General features: G+C 44.6%; 1 protein-coding gene across 4 annotated transcripts in view; it reads right to left on the reverse strand.

The window, feature by feature from the left end:
* The window catches only part of FMO4 (flavin containing monooxygenase 4), an 18,928-nt gene extending 5,539 nt beyond the window's left edge, over window positions 1-13,389 (reverse strand). The window contains exons 1-6 of one of the 4 annotated variants that reach the window (XM_015586271.2): window positions 13,038-13,387; window positions 11,823-11,960; window positions 9,455-9,643; window positions 8,661-8,823; window positions 1,937-2,079; window positions 863-1,059 (exon numbers count right to left, since the gene is read on the reverse strand). In XM_015586271.2, coding sequence (XP_015441757.1) covers window positions 863-1,059; window positions 1,937-2,079; window positions 8,661-8,823; window positions 9,455-9,643; window positions 11,823-11,954 — 824 coding nt within the window. In that variant the 5' untranslated portion in view covers window positions 11,955-11,960; window positions 13,038-13,387. Of the gene's footprint in view, window positions 1-862; window positions 1,060-1,936; window positions 2,080-8,660; window positions 8,824-9,454; window positions 9,644-11,822; window positions 11,992-13,037 lie in introns of all 4 variants that reach the window. The other 3 variants (XM_025043926.1, XM_006907807.3, XM_015586272.2) reach the window with 3 other exon arrangements.
* Between the last annotated feature and the right edge of the window lie 1,654 nt (window positions 13,390-15,043).

The following is a 15,043-nucleotide window of genomic DNA, read 5'->3' on the forward strand; positions in this document are numbered from 1 at the left end:
GCCTCTGTCTCTTGGAATTAATTTCTGGAGCAAAGCTTTTCTTAAGAATATCAGGGTCGAGTATATAAAAATCCAGCTGATGATCCGTTTTGGGTCTCATGTCACCCAGGCTTCAAAGAATTGACATTAGACAAAGAGGGAATTAACAATAAACTTTTTGGATAAAAATTTAAAAATCTGTACCTATTTATACTGATAAATATTTTCATTACGAACATCATTTCTACCGAATCGCAGCAAGCATAATGTCTTTACAAAATTTACATATCGCATCATTCCACTGCCATTAATTTTCTTTATAAGTTGAAAGCTGTCTTACCAAAGAAAGATATGTGGGTCGAGCATACAATAAAAGTCACATTTAATGACCTTACACACACTTCGAAGGTTTTCTTTTCCTTGCCAATGTGCAACTCCATGCAGATGTTTATTAAAAAATATTAATTCTAATACTTCCTATTAGAGATTCATACTTCTATTCAGCCAGGGTGGACATTTATCAAAGGTTAGGGAGAGCCGGCCACCTGTACTCACTGGTGCTAGAAATTCTATTTGTAGATCCAGCCATTCTGCGATTCCTCAAAGCCAATTTAAATTTCCTCATTTCCAAACTGGAAATGCAAAGTTTTCACCCCTCATTTCCTCCTAGCCTCGTAGGTTACTACTTTTGTTATCAGACAGGGAATACTCCTACATTAAGACCTGTTGCAGTACCTGATGGACACCGTCTTCAAGAAATAAGCTTAGAACAGAATAAGCAAAGGCAGCATCCCAACTACCGAACATTTGGAGCTCTGAATAAAATAAAGTGAGAGATATCGATTCCATAATTTTCCCATTAAATGAAAAAAAATTCAAGTACCCCTTTGTAAGACTTAATCCATAATTCTCATGGTTAAATCTTTTATTCAGCCGCCTCGCTTCAATCCAGTTTTGCACACGTGAAGGCAAAATTTGAGCAATAAAGTGACGGTATCTTGTAATCATCATTTGAACTGGATAGCCCCCATCTGTATAACGGAAGATAACCCAGGCACCAGATCTAGTACTGAGAAGTACCTAAAAAGGGAGGCAAGAAGGATAAACACATGCCCATCATTTTGTAGTATTTTTCTTTGGTGTGTTTCAAATGGTCTTACAACACTCTGGTCTCAGAATGACAGAGGACTGGGGAATTTGCACATAAATCTACAAGTGACCATCTGTTTCTGTTGCTGTCACTGTTTTCGCAAATCACTTTTACCTGATCTCCATACCTGTTATGTATTTTCATCATGTTTGGCATAAAAAATTATAGTATTAGTAAATATATGATGTTGATCTGACGATTTTCCACATGTAAATAATGTAGTATTTAATGTGAAGTTTTGAGAAAGCAACATTAACTGCTTAAATTAAATTCAATCCAGAATTAAAATCTATTTTATTTTAGATCTAATCATTGTTCTACAATTTATGTTAGGGTGGAATAATTTCTAATTTGCGAATCTGTGCTTAGACTTTCTAAAATCATTATGTAACCGTCTTGGGCAAAGTAAGGGTTGCTTTTATCTTAGGACAAAATATAAATCTGACTTCTAATTGAAAATTTGGAGATGTTCAGAAAACAATACCCCCTTCTATTTTTACATGAGAGTTTTGCCAGGATTACAAAGGGAGAGCGTAAAAGAAAGATAATTGGCACGGGTGGGGCAGTTGGCCCATTCGGTCTTGTTCCCGAAGGGGCCCCTGGGAAAAATGCCTCCTGGGCTGGTGTCCCCACGATTTCCATAGCTCCTCTCAGAGACGGTTCAGTTCTGAGAAGTGTGGATTTATTTTCCCTCGACCCGTGTCCACATAATTCGTCGATCGGCCAGTGTGTTTTATGCTCTTAAATACCTTTCTCCGGTCACCAGAAATGATGCGTGTGGGGGATGCGAGTTCGGAGGCAGTGTACCTGAGCTGCCCTTCGTCCGAGCTCCACGGCGATGTCTCCTCCAGAGTTCCCAAGACCGATCACTAGGATGCGCTTGCCCTCAAAGCCTTCTGGGGTCCTATATTCTTGACTGTGCAGGATCTGGCCTTGAAACTTACAGATTCCTGAGGGGAAGGAGGGATCGGAAAATCAGAGCTTCTCCAGCATGTGGGCACAGGGGTGCCGGGGAAGGGGGAAGTCCTGGAAAGACGTTAGCCCTTTGCTCCTGGGGCTATTTGCCAGAAGCAGGACCAACATACATCTGCCTCTCCCACTGGATGCTGGGAGCCCGGATGTAGATTTAGTACACACCGCTTTGTTAAAAATTAGGAGAATTTCTATCCCATATGAGTGTTCCCTTTTAAAGCCATTCCTTAGGAAAATCGAGCTCACTGCAGACAAGAATAAACATCTCACGCATGACCCTGAACCACCAAGGCGAGAAGTAGGTTGTTTTTTTTTTTTTTGAGAAGTAGATTATTGATGCGTGTTATTTTACTCAATAGATACATTCCATAAGAATGTGATTTGTGTGCATTACATTTTTAACAAATTGAATTTTAATTCAATTATTTTTCACAAAAAAAACATTTTGTGGCAAGTTCTCTTGTACGCGAAGTCATTATTTTTGTTATTTAGGCTCGTTACTTATGCTTTATGCTTTTTTACTTTACGGTTATTGTACATTTAATGCTTTATTATATCATATGCTTATATATATTTTATTCTCTCTATAGCTATGTTTATGATGGGTCTTTTAGGCTCCTAATACTCTGTCAATAGAAGTATCACTATTATGCTATTTATACGCAGGAGAAGCGCTACCAAATATTTCTTCTCCTGATTTGTTTTTGGTAGTTATCGCCGTGGGTGTATATAAAAGACATAGAACATGGATTCATATAAACTGAAAACAGTAGTAACACAGTATTGACAGTGGTGGCTGCAAATTATGAAAGCTGGAGGAGGAAACACAGGTGGCAGATAGGGTCGGCGGCCAGCAGACACTGACAAACACTGACAAAGAATCAGAAAAGGAAGCCCGGCAGTCAAGGGGACTTGACGGCCTCTCACCCCAATACTTCAAGTACGTTGAAATTTTAATGGAAAAAGATGAAACTGTCTCCTAGAGTATATCATTCTCCTACCATACAGTCATTAACTAATTCATTCACTCGATAACACTTACTGAATAGCTACTATGTAACACAATGTTTGAATAGGATTCTTCGCCCGCTGAGGTCCTCAAAGCTGACAACTAAATACAACAGTGTCCTAACGGGGTTGCTAAGCAGCTCTGCGGAATTTGCAAAGAATGTGTGCGCTGACCAGTTTTGTGATCTTTAGCCCCTCACTCAGTATGAAGCTGAAGTGGCCAAGAGTTGGAAATTGGAGAATTCCATGAAAGGAACTATTAAAGTGCGGTGGCTTTTTCTGTCCCCTTGACCTGGAGCCAGGTCCGAGGGGCTTCGAAGAGACCTTGACCCTGGGAGTCTATGCAGCGCAGAGACTGGTGTTTGACTCGTACTTGAAAGGCTGTGACTGGAGGCGCTTGCAGGAGGTGCTGGCTCCCTGGCAGTAGGTTTCTCGTCTACTGTTGACAATGGGAGATGCCGAACGAATGAATGAACGAATGAATGAATGAATGAAAGGGATTCTGCACGAGGTAGCCATCTGGACAGGCACCGAGGCCTTACTGGATAGCCTGTGTGGAACTCACCTGGAGAACTAGGGTCTGAGGAGTCGTAGTGGCCAGCCTGCATGCGCGTGGCCCAGAGTCAGGCTCTGAGACGTCCCCAGTCTGCAGCGTCTCTCTGAAGCAGAACCTATGAAAGCATCCCCCACGGCATCCATCTTAAATACCCCCGAGGCCGGAGAAAACTAGAGGTCAAGAAGAAGCTCTCCTGCCCGCTGGGTCTTCTCTTCTCGTCCTTCCCCTGCCTCCAGTTCTGGAGGGATCAGAGTCCGCAGCTCTGGGTGAAGGGTCGGGGAGAGGAGGAACTGGCAGAGAGGGAGGGAGAGGCCGTGCTCGCCACCTGTTCCCACTGCAGCTGGCAGCCCACAGCTTGTGCCAGCCAGGTGAGGCGAGAAGCCTCCCACTGCAGGTAGGTGCCAGTTCTGACTATTGCACAAGACAGGACGGTTCGGGTATGAAAATGAGAAATTTGGGGTGATTTAAAGTGATCAGAGGACTTCCCATTATATGAGAGTGAGCAGAAAAGCAGTGAGAATGGCCTGGGATGGCAAGCGGGCAAGCCGGGGCGGGGGAAGGACAAGCCCACAGGACGGGCCTGCTGGGGCATCACCCACAAGAGTACACCTGGCTGACAATCAGGCCTTACACGACTTGTCCTTTCAACACCATAGGTCTCGGGGTGCTGATTTAGGTGTAGGAGATGTGAGGGTAAAAGGCAGTACCTACCCTCAAGGAGTTCATCCTTGTGAGACGTAGGTCAATAGGCAATGGCAACTAACATCACGCAGCCCCAGGCATTCTTCAAAGGGCTTTAAACCCATCAATTAATTTGAACCTCACGACAACCTCCTAAGGTGGACAATATCATTATCCAATTTTACTCATGCCAGAGTGAGGCACAGGGAAGTTAAGCAACTTGCCCAAGGCCGTACAGTAATTAGCAGAGCCTGGACAGAAACTCAGCTCATCTGAAGCTGGAGGTCAGCTGTCCGGCACAACACACTGTGCAGCCCCCCAGAACAGGTGTCAGCATGGCTCCAGGGGGCATCCGGCCTAGACTGAGCTGGGGAAGGCAGCCTGCAGGAAGTGATATATACATATTTTTAAAGAGTGACATTCGAAGGGTGATTAGGAGCTTGAAAAGGGGAGCACTAAGAGGGTTCTAAGAAGGCGGGGAGCAGCTGGTGCACCACATGCATTCGAATGTGGGGCTTCAAGCCACTGAGTGAGATTCGGCTGGAGACAAGCTTCTTGAGGGCTCAACCTTGGCTCATACATTTCCTATGTTTCATATTGCCTGACACGCTGCCTTGCAAATGATCAGTTCTCCACAACTGCGTGTTTGAGCAGACCCAGGAGAAAGGATACAACCCGCAGGTAGTTCTGAGTCAATAATTATGTTAATTAGGCAGAGCCCCCCACCCCCCAAAAAAAAAGAAAAAAGAAAAAAAGGGAATCTGGTAAATAAAACCACTTATTCAGGAAATAAAGTGAAAGACGATTCATCTACATACAGAAAGGTGATGTGCTTCTCATTTTTCAGCTTTCAAAGAGTCGTGGTGACACCTGGTAGAGAAAGCTTATCTTTTCTATGGATTTTTTGATGGAAATAGCCCTGATATTTTTGATACGGAGTTTATGTTCCCAAGTAACAAAATGTGTGACGTTAGTTTTATAACTATTTGTGAAAGATACTGTGGTTAGTGAAAATCAGAAAAGCAACCTGAAAAAGAGTCAACCTCAGCCAGATGCCAGAATGCTTGACAGCATTTTAAATCATTAACCAAGCAGTCGGCGCTTTCCTGCACTTTGGTGTAAAAGATTGACAGAAACGACTCATCTCTCTATTCCCAAGCGGCTAGGATTTTGGCCAGGGCTTTCTCTCCCGATGCCTCACCCTTTCCTTCAGGGACTCATGTGGCGACTTGATGTGATTTCTGGATGGCCGGTGTGTTTGAAATATTCACTTTTCCACCGCAGGGGTTCAGACATGCCACCCAGATATATGCCGCTTTGGCATGTTAATTACTTCGAGCTGAAGGAACTTGACAAACAGCAAGTGCAGGGGGAGACTTTCTCTGAGCTCCCCTGATCTGTCTATAGACCGAGCCTCCAGCAGGAGCTCCGTGGCCATAAACCCCCTCCCGGGAATGTCATCAAAAGGAAAGCTGACTCTCATCACAGGAGAGGAAACCAGAAGTCCACGCCACACCCGGACACACTTTGTCACAAACAGTCACATCTCTAGATCTGGCTCCAGGGCACTTTCCACTACTGTACAGCTGTTTTTCTCAAACGATTGAGTTTGCCCTGGAAATCGCAGCAGGTGATTGTATTTAACTCGGTACCAGTAAGTTATTTCCTTTTTCCATTTCTTTTTCTCCAAGAGAGAGGGCAGAACTCTTTCATACTGACACCTAGAGCTGACTTTTACTGAGTACTCTCTGTCTCAGGTCCTGGGCCGGGCCCTTCAGGGTGGCAGCTGATTTCACCCTAAGGCCACCCCAGTGGAGAAGCAGGGACTTAGGATACAAGATTTATCCATAATCCATGCATATCAGAGTCAGAGCCAGCAACTTGAACTCTGCCCTGCCTCTACTTTGGGTATGGAAATGACCTAGTTTGCACAAGAATCGTATCCCCGGGGGAGTAGGCTTCCAGGATCCCACTTTGGGAGTCTTATTCTGAAAGTGCCACATTGACTTGCTTTTAAAATAAGCATCTTGGGTCCTGGCGGAGGTTGAGAAGCACCAGGCTGTGGTGACGGCCTATACCCAACATTACACTAATTCCTTTCCTTCAGCCTGTTTTCCTCAAAGGCTATTCGGCACCTGATTTTATTCAACGAACACGCGTTAACGGGTACTAAAGACGCCGTGAATTTACGTCAAAGTTCGGCTTTCATTTTACTGTATTTTGCTTTCTATATCTCACATTGGGGTCTGGGGATGAGGTCCGGGAGATGAGAACTGGGGGACTCCTGAGAACTTCTGAACTCCCATCCCCCCGTTTTGGGGAATTATAACGCCATACAATAAATGTATCACTCAGTGAAAGGCAACACTACATTCTGGAGAGAGAAATGTTCAGATGACTGGACAATTTAGCACAGAAACATCAACATCTTAAATTTTTTAATAGAAGAGATGCGTTTTTTCCCCCTGAAGCACTGATCTATTTTTTGTCTTAGAGGTAGGACATACGGATAACCCAGGGTCACCCTATCACCTTCGATTATTGCACTGTCTTCTTATATACAGTGACACCCTTGGGGTCTGCTGAGAGACGTAGGCATAGTCTGCCTTGTCACCCCTGGAGCACCTTGCCATTGTGGTAGAGCGCCTACTATGTGCTCTGTATGCTAAGCATTGTGCATAGATGGTCTTGTTTCATCCTCAGAGCTACTCTGTGAGATGGGAACTTGAATTTTCACTTCACTGAGGCTCAGAGTGGTTATATTTAGGGAACTAGTGCCAGGATTTGGTGCAGACCGTCTGACTCCAAAACTTTGTTCAGAATCATTGTGTTAAATGCCACCTCTTAAGGGCCATAGCCCTGAGGGAACTGTAGCAGACCAGGACTCCCCCAAAACCTTACACCACATCCACTCACCAAGAGACCTTACCCTGGGCGCAGAGAGGAGGTTGGGGCTCCCTGCCCCTGTACAGAGCCTTTTAAAATCTGGTCACAAACTGAGACCTCCTCAGGGGGAGTCTCTGAATCTGGACGGGTGGGTTTCCCTCTTCTCCATCATCTGTGTTTTAGGGCAAAGGGAGGGGCACCCCAGTATTTCTATTGCAATCATTTTTTCTATTGTAATCCTCATTTGATCGCAGATGCTTGCTCTCAAAATGACGCAAAACTACCTCGCTATTCTAGTTCACAGTTATCCAGTCCTCCCTGGGGAACAACTCTGCCAGTTTACATACTTGCTACTGCCCCAGGGTCCTCACCGCTCATCTCTTGATGGGTCTTTTGCAACAAGCGTCCTTCTTCAGTTACAGTTTAAGTGGGACAAAGGGGAGTTAGCAGTAAAGGGCAAACCATCCCAAACCTGACAAGACACCAAATTCCAAAAGTATCAGTTGTTTGACACTTGTCACACATTTCCTCATGGGAACACTATTACACGAGGTGGTTAAATATACTTTTAGTGTGTGTGTGCGTTTAGCCCCCAGCCTAGCAGCAAGCCTGAAGCCGGACCGCCATTTACGATACTGCTTCTTTGCAAAATTGTGTATTGAATTTTCACTGGATTCCTAACATTTTTTTTTTTTGAATAAGATATTTTGTTAATTTGAGATTACGTTTGTAAGACTTAGATTTCATGTTTTTATTGGCCAAGGTTTGCAAGCTTTATTCTCCACACCTGTCCTTAAAAGGTCTTTCACCTCCTTAAAAAAGTTTCAAAACGTCACTTACTCAATGGCCTTTAGGGTTACTTAGATGTGACAGAAGAAGAGAGTAGCTTTACTACATTTTCGTAATTCTCATTTGATCTCAAAAGATGATTTGCCGATTGTGAGTATATTAAAAAGAATGTGCCGCTGGAGTTAAAAGCATTTCCAAAAGGGAATTTCTAAAGCTCCTTTGAGTTGCTAGCCCTGGTGTAAGGGGCGTATAGATTATTATTGTGGCGACTGCTTTGAAAGCTGAAAATATTCCTTTGGATATATAATTTCTGTTATTTTTCTTAAAAAAAAAAAGAAATCTGTCAAGTTTCTTTATATTCTCACTTTCTTTAAGTTATTGAACTATATAGGTCATTCTTGATTCAAATAACTGATACTTTTGGAATTAAGTATAAGGCAGGATAAAGCTTAAAGAACAGGAGCACTTATATTAACAAGTAAATAATAAGACCTCACACTAATCTTGTGCTTTATGCCTTTCAAAGTTATTTCTGAGGGTGAACATAAAACTGGCCATAATCATTAGGGAGTATTTCCCATTACGAATGAATATCTTTCCTTCCAGAAGAACCCAGGTCTCAGGTAGAAACTGACTCACCAGGAAAGGACTCCAGAGGTAAATGGGAGTTCAGGAAGTGTCCAGTGCAAACCATTACAGCGTCAAAGACCCCTGTGTCACGCTTTCCCTCTGTCTCTGTGACAACGTCCCACTGACCAGTTTCGGAAAAGTCTGGACGCTTCGTGACACTGCACACCGTGGTCTGAAAGCAAAAGACAAACACTTTGGAACCTCATGTAATGATGGGGACAGTGTGGTACCCATGTTTGTCACTTCGAGCGGGCCGAGTTGGCCTCACGATTGGAGTCCTGTTACTGGTTTATCTTCTCCTTGGAGAAGTTAGATAACTTGGGCAATGTCTCAGAAGTGGTCATACAGACTCATTCTCAAAACATCTGAACGCCTTCACTGGCAAGAAGAAACATTCAGTTTTTATTCCTGGCAAGAAAGAGATGAACTACAATAGCAGATGCATTGGGACAATTTAGGAAAATGAATTTTGACCCGTTATCATTTCTGTGGTTCAGACTTCTAGTCGTTTATTCCCAATGGGTTTCATGAACAAAATTCATTTTTCCTTCCCTATTCCTCCCCACCCCCCAAAATTCCGAATTTCATCCTGAAGGACAATTTAGATTTAGAGGAGGTAGCAGGAAATTCAGTATTTTAATGATTTATTTGAGTAAAACTTGAGCTTCAGGCTAAGTCTTTATTATTTGCCTTATCCAGAGAGAAAAAAAAAAACCAGGAAGTTTGATTCATCATTCAATTTTCATTAGATTTGTGACTGGGCCAGCCCGTTCATTAGCCTTTCATAACCCGAGGGGTCTTACCCTAAACCGAATGTATTTCAGAAGGTCAAAGTGCTCAGCAAATTCTTGGAGATAGTTCCAAAACTTCTCATGGTTCATGTAATTGGGATAATCTTCTCGGAAGGGGAAGTCACTGTAACATGACATTTCTTTGCAGATATTTGTCACTAGTGACCTGTAGGCCCTGGTCATCCCATCTTTGGAAGTTTCCTGTGGTGAGGGCACAGTTAGCTTGATGAGTGGGGGAGACAGGAGGGAGAGAATCGAGACCTGAGGTTGCTTTTCTACTTGTCCTTCCAAAGAGTTCCAGGAACACTTAGCACTGGGTCCCCATGCTCGAGTTGTCAGAAGCCGTTGCTGGGATTGGAATTATTCAACACGGTGTCTTTCTCAGACTCCAAAGCAGCTACCAAAAGGTAACAGGGCTCTCTGAGGCTAACGTGCCCTTGCGTGACGCCACGAACGTGGGGCCGGCCCCTGGTCTGTCTCGCTCGCCTTTGCCTTCTTGCCTTGCCACGGTTAATCCCCTCACCCAGGCTCTGAACCTCTTCCTCATGCCTTTCTTCCGGGAACTCCTCACTGATTTTTCTATTTATTTTCTTACATATTTCCAATCAGTCTCTCTTCATTCGCTCCTTCCCATTGGCTCTTAAAATATCGAAGGCTCTAATTTTGAAAATGAAACAGAACTGTCCCCTTTCAACCTAAGTCCCCTTCCAAGCTCACGTCTGTCTGTCCTGCCTCAAGTTTCACGAAGGGATCGTCATCTTGGCAGCCTCTGTTCCCTCAGACTCCCCAACTGTGTAGCGGTGCCTCGTCTCCGTCTCCGTCTCCGTCACCCCCAAAAACAGAAAGGTCTACATTAAAGGCACCGCACCCGTGAACTTCTTGTGGCTGCAGCTAATCTCTCTTTCTCCTTCAAGTTTCTTTCTGAGCTGTCGCTTTCTCTGAGAAGCCGTCCCTGACCCAACAGTCCTACGCGAGGTCATTGTTGTGGCCCCATAGCACCCTGCCCTTCCGAACTGATCACGCGTCCCTGCGATCATCTGTTTACTGATTCCGTTCCCCGCCACACTGTAAGGAGGACAGGGCCTCTGTCTACCTCATTCCCCACCGTATCCTGAGAGAAGGGCATGATAAGTACTATTCGAATGAATGAAAATTAATACTACAAATGTGTTTTTGAAAAAAAATTGCATATATATGACTGGAAGAAATTACATGAAAACTTTAAGGGCGCTGACCCATGGGTATTGATGTTATATTTAATTTGCATTGATCCTTTTGCTTAATTAAATATTATTTTCTCAAATTAATCTGTATTACTTTAGGTTGGGAGAAGGAAACCAAACAAACCGTGAGGTCAAATAGCAAGGGTACACAAACCAGACACGACACTTTCTTTCCACGCGGACGACGTCTGGCGCCTGATGAGGTTCACAGGACCCCAGAAGGCCGTAATCCTAAGCTTGTGACCGCTCCTGCTCACATGCATTTGCTTATTCTGTTTCTTCATCAACCACCCAAGACTGGCAGATGCCACCTCCTCCATGAAGGCTTCCCTCATTCATACTAGTCTGAAGTACTCTCTCCCATCTTGAGCTCCCAATGAATACTGCTCGTCTCTTGCCCCTGAAGCATTCAATACTCAGGCCTCCCGTCTTCAGACACCTTCTACCTCACTACTGGGGCAGATTCCCCGAACCCCACTAAAGATCCTGCTACCCCCAGTACCCGGGACCAATCCTGGCCAGAGGCAGTTGGTATTAGCCACTTCTAGCCCCAATTTCTGATGCTCGAGTCACATAATGGCTGGCCTAGCCCTGAGCGTAACCCCAGCTGCATATTCCACTCCCAAGAAGGATCGATCAGTGCCTGGGGGATTCTTATTCTGATCATTTCTTTCAAGGTCAGGGTTCTTGCCTCGCCCTTGCCAACTGTCTTCACAAGGACCTGAACGATGCCTGAGGGCTGGGGCTCCATGACCTGATGCCAACTTCCATCTTTCCTAAAGTGTCATCTGCTCCCTATTCACCAAGGCCATTCTGCTTACCTGATGCGACACTCAGCTACTTTGTCTTAGAATGTCCATGGTCCGGAAATCATCATAACTTTCGATATTGTGTTTGTGTATCAAACTTAACTCTTTCGACTCTTTCTTCCGTTCTCTTCCCCAGTTTCCCTCCCTGCCAATCCTCCAGGCTCATCACCTATGAGACCGCGTCTGCACAGTGTCAGCGTGGCATCGCATCATGCCCAAGTGCGTGTCGTTGGGTGAGCAGCTCCCTCACTTGGTCACCAAGGTAGGCTAAAGCCACCGTGCCTGAGCAGGGACAGAGCTCACAGTCGGATTATGACCGATGGAGGTGGGAGGGAATGAACTACGCACAGAAAACTTCCATAGTCCCCCGATGTCATCGCGCCTCTCAAAGCAGGTGGGCTCCAGGTCCTCGTCCAAGCAGCACTTGATGGAGGAGAGGCCACTCACACCAGCCCCGATCACTGCAACTCGCTTGGCCATACTATGCTGCTAGAGGAAGGTCCTTTATATCACAAGCCTGGAAGGGAACGCTTGTCACAGAATTCGACTTGTATAGGAATATAAATACCCTCCTTTCATCTTTGAGCTGAGGCAGAATCGCATTTTGGTTAAAAACGAGGGCCCTGAAATTAGACTGTTTTGCTTTAAATCCTGGCTTCACTTATTAACGGTGTGACCTTGGGTTAGCTGTCTTACCCTTCCTGCGTCTTAGTTTTCTCATCGCTACCATGCCGATGTAAATAATAGTGGTACTTATTTTAAATATTTGTCATAAAGTTAAATGACTGCTTATATGTTAGAAGCGTTGTAAAAGTGGATCCGCTACATAGTAAGTGCTCAATTAAAAATCGAGCTCTTGTTATTAGCTAGTTTGCCAAAACTCTGAGTCCCTGGGAACTTTAGATTAAAGGGATCCTTTGCAATCACCTAGCCTCCTTGAACCTTAAGAATTGCAGTCATCAAAAATGTTAGTTTTTATTCAGAGCATCTAGAGTCCTGGACCACGTCCTGCCATGCGACAAAGATATTATATGAATTGGGGGGTGGGGGATGAGTGTCTTAACCTTGTTTAGAGGCAGGATCGGCTGAGCTTGATACAGAACAAAGCCCCCACGGAAAGTCACATGGGACACTCTGGAGTCCACGACGAGGTCACAGGAAAATGGAGATGCCTGTGTTTGTCAGGACAGATTGGGGGAAGTCAGTGTCATGGGCATTTATAACCAGTTCTTCCTGCCGCAAGCTGTGTGGAGGGTCTTGTGCCTCGTACTCCCATCTCATCCAGAATATGAAATCAGGGGCGTGTCCAGAATCACAGAAAGTCCCATGACTCTGTTATTCTCACTGACACTTTCCTTTAGGGTGGTCTGTCTCTTCCTAGAATGTTCATTCGCTTCCTGACTTCCTCCTCATTCTGTTGCTTTAACCCTAATCAAGAAACTCCTGAAGAAGAGACATTCATTCCTAAGGAATGCAGTCAGAATATTCATCCTCTGCCAAAGCAGCTTTTGGAAGCATTTCCCCACTAAAAAGAAAAAAAAAAAAAAAATCCAGGGCACTTACCTTGTTGTTATAGAGCGGATACTCTGACAAATTATTTCTCAAAGTCAATAGCCAATGTAGCGTTTGTCAAAGGCAGCGTTTGTCTTTTAAACAAAATCTGTTCTAAAAGAAAAATAAAGGAATGCTGATTTTGATCACCATAGTCTCAGGGTAAAACAAACACCACCCGTCTTGCCTGTTAACACTGGTGACGGCTGGAAGAATACGAGCTGCAGGCAAAGAAAAGTTGGGCAGAACACGAGCCCGATACTTCCGCGACCTCAAGGGTGGGCTGAAGGACGGTTTGGATAGGGCTTCCGGATCGGAAGGCGTGGACGCTTCTGCCTCTTTCCCCACCCTCCTTCCGTCACTGTCCGCGCAAAGCCCCAGGGGGCAGCGCCCGGCGGTCGGCTGCACTTCTCACTGCAGCCTCCAGAGGGCGCCGAGTCACGGAAAGCCCAACCCTCAGTGAATCAGGCGTCGTCAACCTGTTTCAACCTGGAACAAGCTTATTCGACCCTGAGTTCTTAGTCCCTTGAACCATCTGGGAGCTTTTCAAAGGAGAAAGTAACTTGGGTGACTATCACCTCTCCAAGTTCTTTCATGTCTAGAGTTACCTAACTCCAGAAGTGTGATTAAAATTCAAAACTTATAATGGAATTAAGCGGTTTCATTTTTTCAAGAAGGGTCAGCAGAGGAAGCTGGGAAATGTGTTTAAGAAAGCGTGAAACTAGTTGCGAATATTAACCTAGGGCATAAGAAGAAGGAAAGTGAGAAGAAGCGGCAGTAATAGGATACTGAGTAGGCATCGTCTTTTTTCGTTTTTTCCCCTTCTCTACCAAGTGCTTGAAAGACCATCGTACAAAAAACCATTCTAGGTTCCTTGAACAGTGTTTAGTCCAGAAGCACAGATACAAATGCCCACAGGGTTCGGGAAAGTCAGCCTAACGAGGGCAGGGGGCCAGTTAAGACTGGCCTGGAGAGCACACGCCCTGTCTATTGGATTCAGCTAAATGGTCCTATTTGAGAGCGGGAGCCCAACATCGCAAGGCTTTAGGCTCCTTGCAGTAGAAACCACAAATCCAGATATTTATATGAAATCTTCTGTTGGCAGCCAATTAATTTTTATTTTGAAAAATACCAAGCCAACAGAGAAGTTGAAAGAGCAGGCTCATTAATGAACATCAATGTATCCCTCACCCATTCTATCTCCTGTTAGCACATTTTCTTCCTCTCTGTCTCTGTCTGTCTGTCCGTCTGTCTCTCTATTTCTCTCTCTCTCACACACACATACACACATCTGAAAGTGGTTTTCAAATATCGGGATGCTATCAGGCTATTTCAGCATGCATCCCACAAGAATAAGGGTAGTTCTCACACGATCACATCAATACCACGTCTAAGAAAGTCAACATAAATTCAACGATATCGTCCGACATGCAGTCTACTTCAAAACGTCTCCAACTGTCCCCCAAACGTTTTTATCTGGTGGCATACCACAGCCGACTTACGTACAGTGAGAATGTGTGCATCTCTTCCAACTCCCAAGTTCAGTGAGCTGCCCTAGACCGTACACTCAGCAATCATACCTCTTTATTCCCATGTAAACTATTTCCATAGATCGTAACTAAAGCCCCACTTCATAAAAGACTTGGATGTACTAAAATGGTGCTTGTATGGTATCGGCCGAGAGTGAGAGGCTTGTAATTCAGACCGTGGGGTGTTGTACTTGAAGAGAAGGACAAGGCCAAGGCCTGCGCTGTCTCATACAATAGTCACTGCCATGTGTAGCTATTTAAACTTAGATTTAAATTAATCATTATTAAAGCAAATTAAAAACATTAAACATGTATTTCTCATTTCAGGCGCTTAACAGCCACACATTGCTAGTGGCTATCACATTGGAGAGTGAAGATTACACATTTCCATGGTGGCAGGAGGTGGTTGGACAGCACTGGTCTAGAGTATGAACATGGCAGTGGGTGATCGAGCGGAGTGGAGGATAGCCAGGGAACCAGGTTCAGGAG

Source organism: Pteropus alecto, unplaced genomic scaffold (genome assembly GCF_000325575.1).
Source record: "Pteropus alecto unplaced genomic scaffold, ASM32557v1 scaffold101, whole genome shotgun sequence".
Taxonomy (NCBI): domain Eukaryota; kingdom Metazoa; phylum Chordata; class Mammalia; order Chiroptera; family Pteropodidae; genus Pteropus; species Pteropus alecto.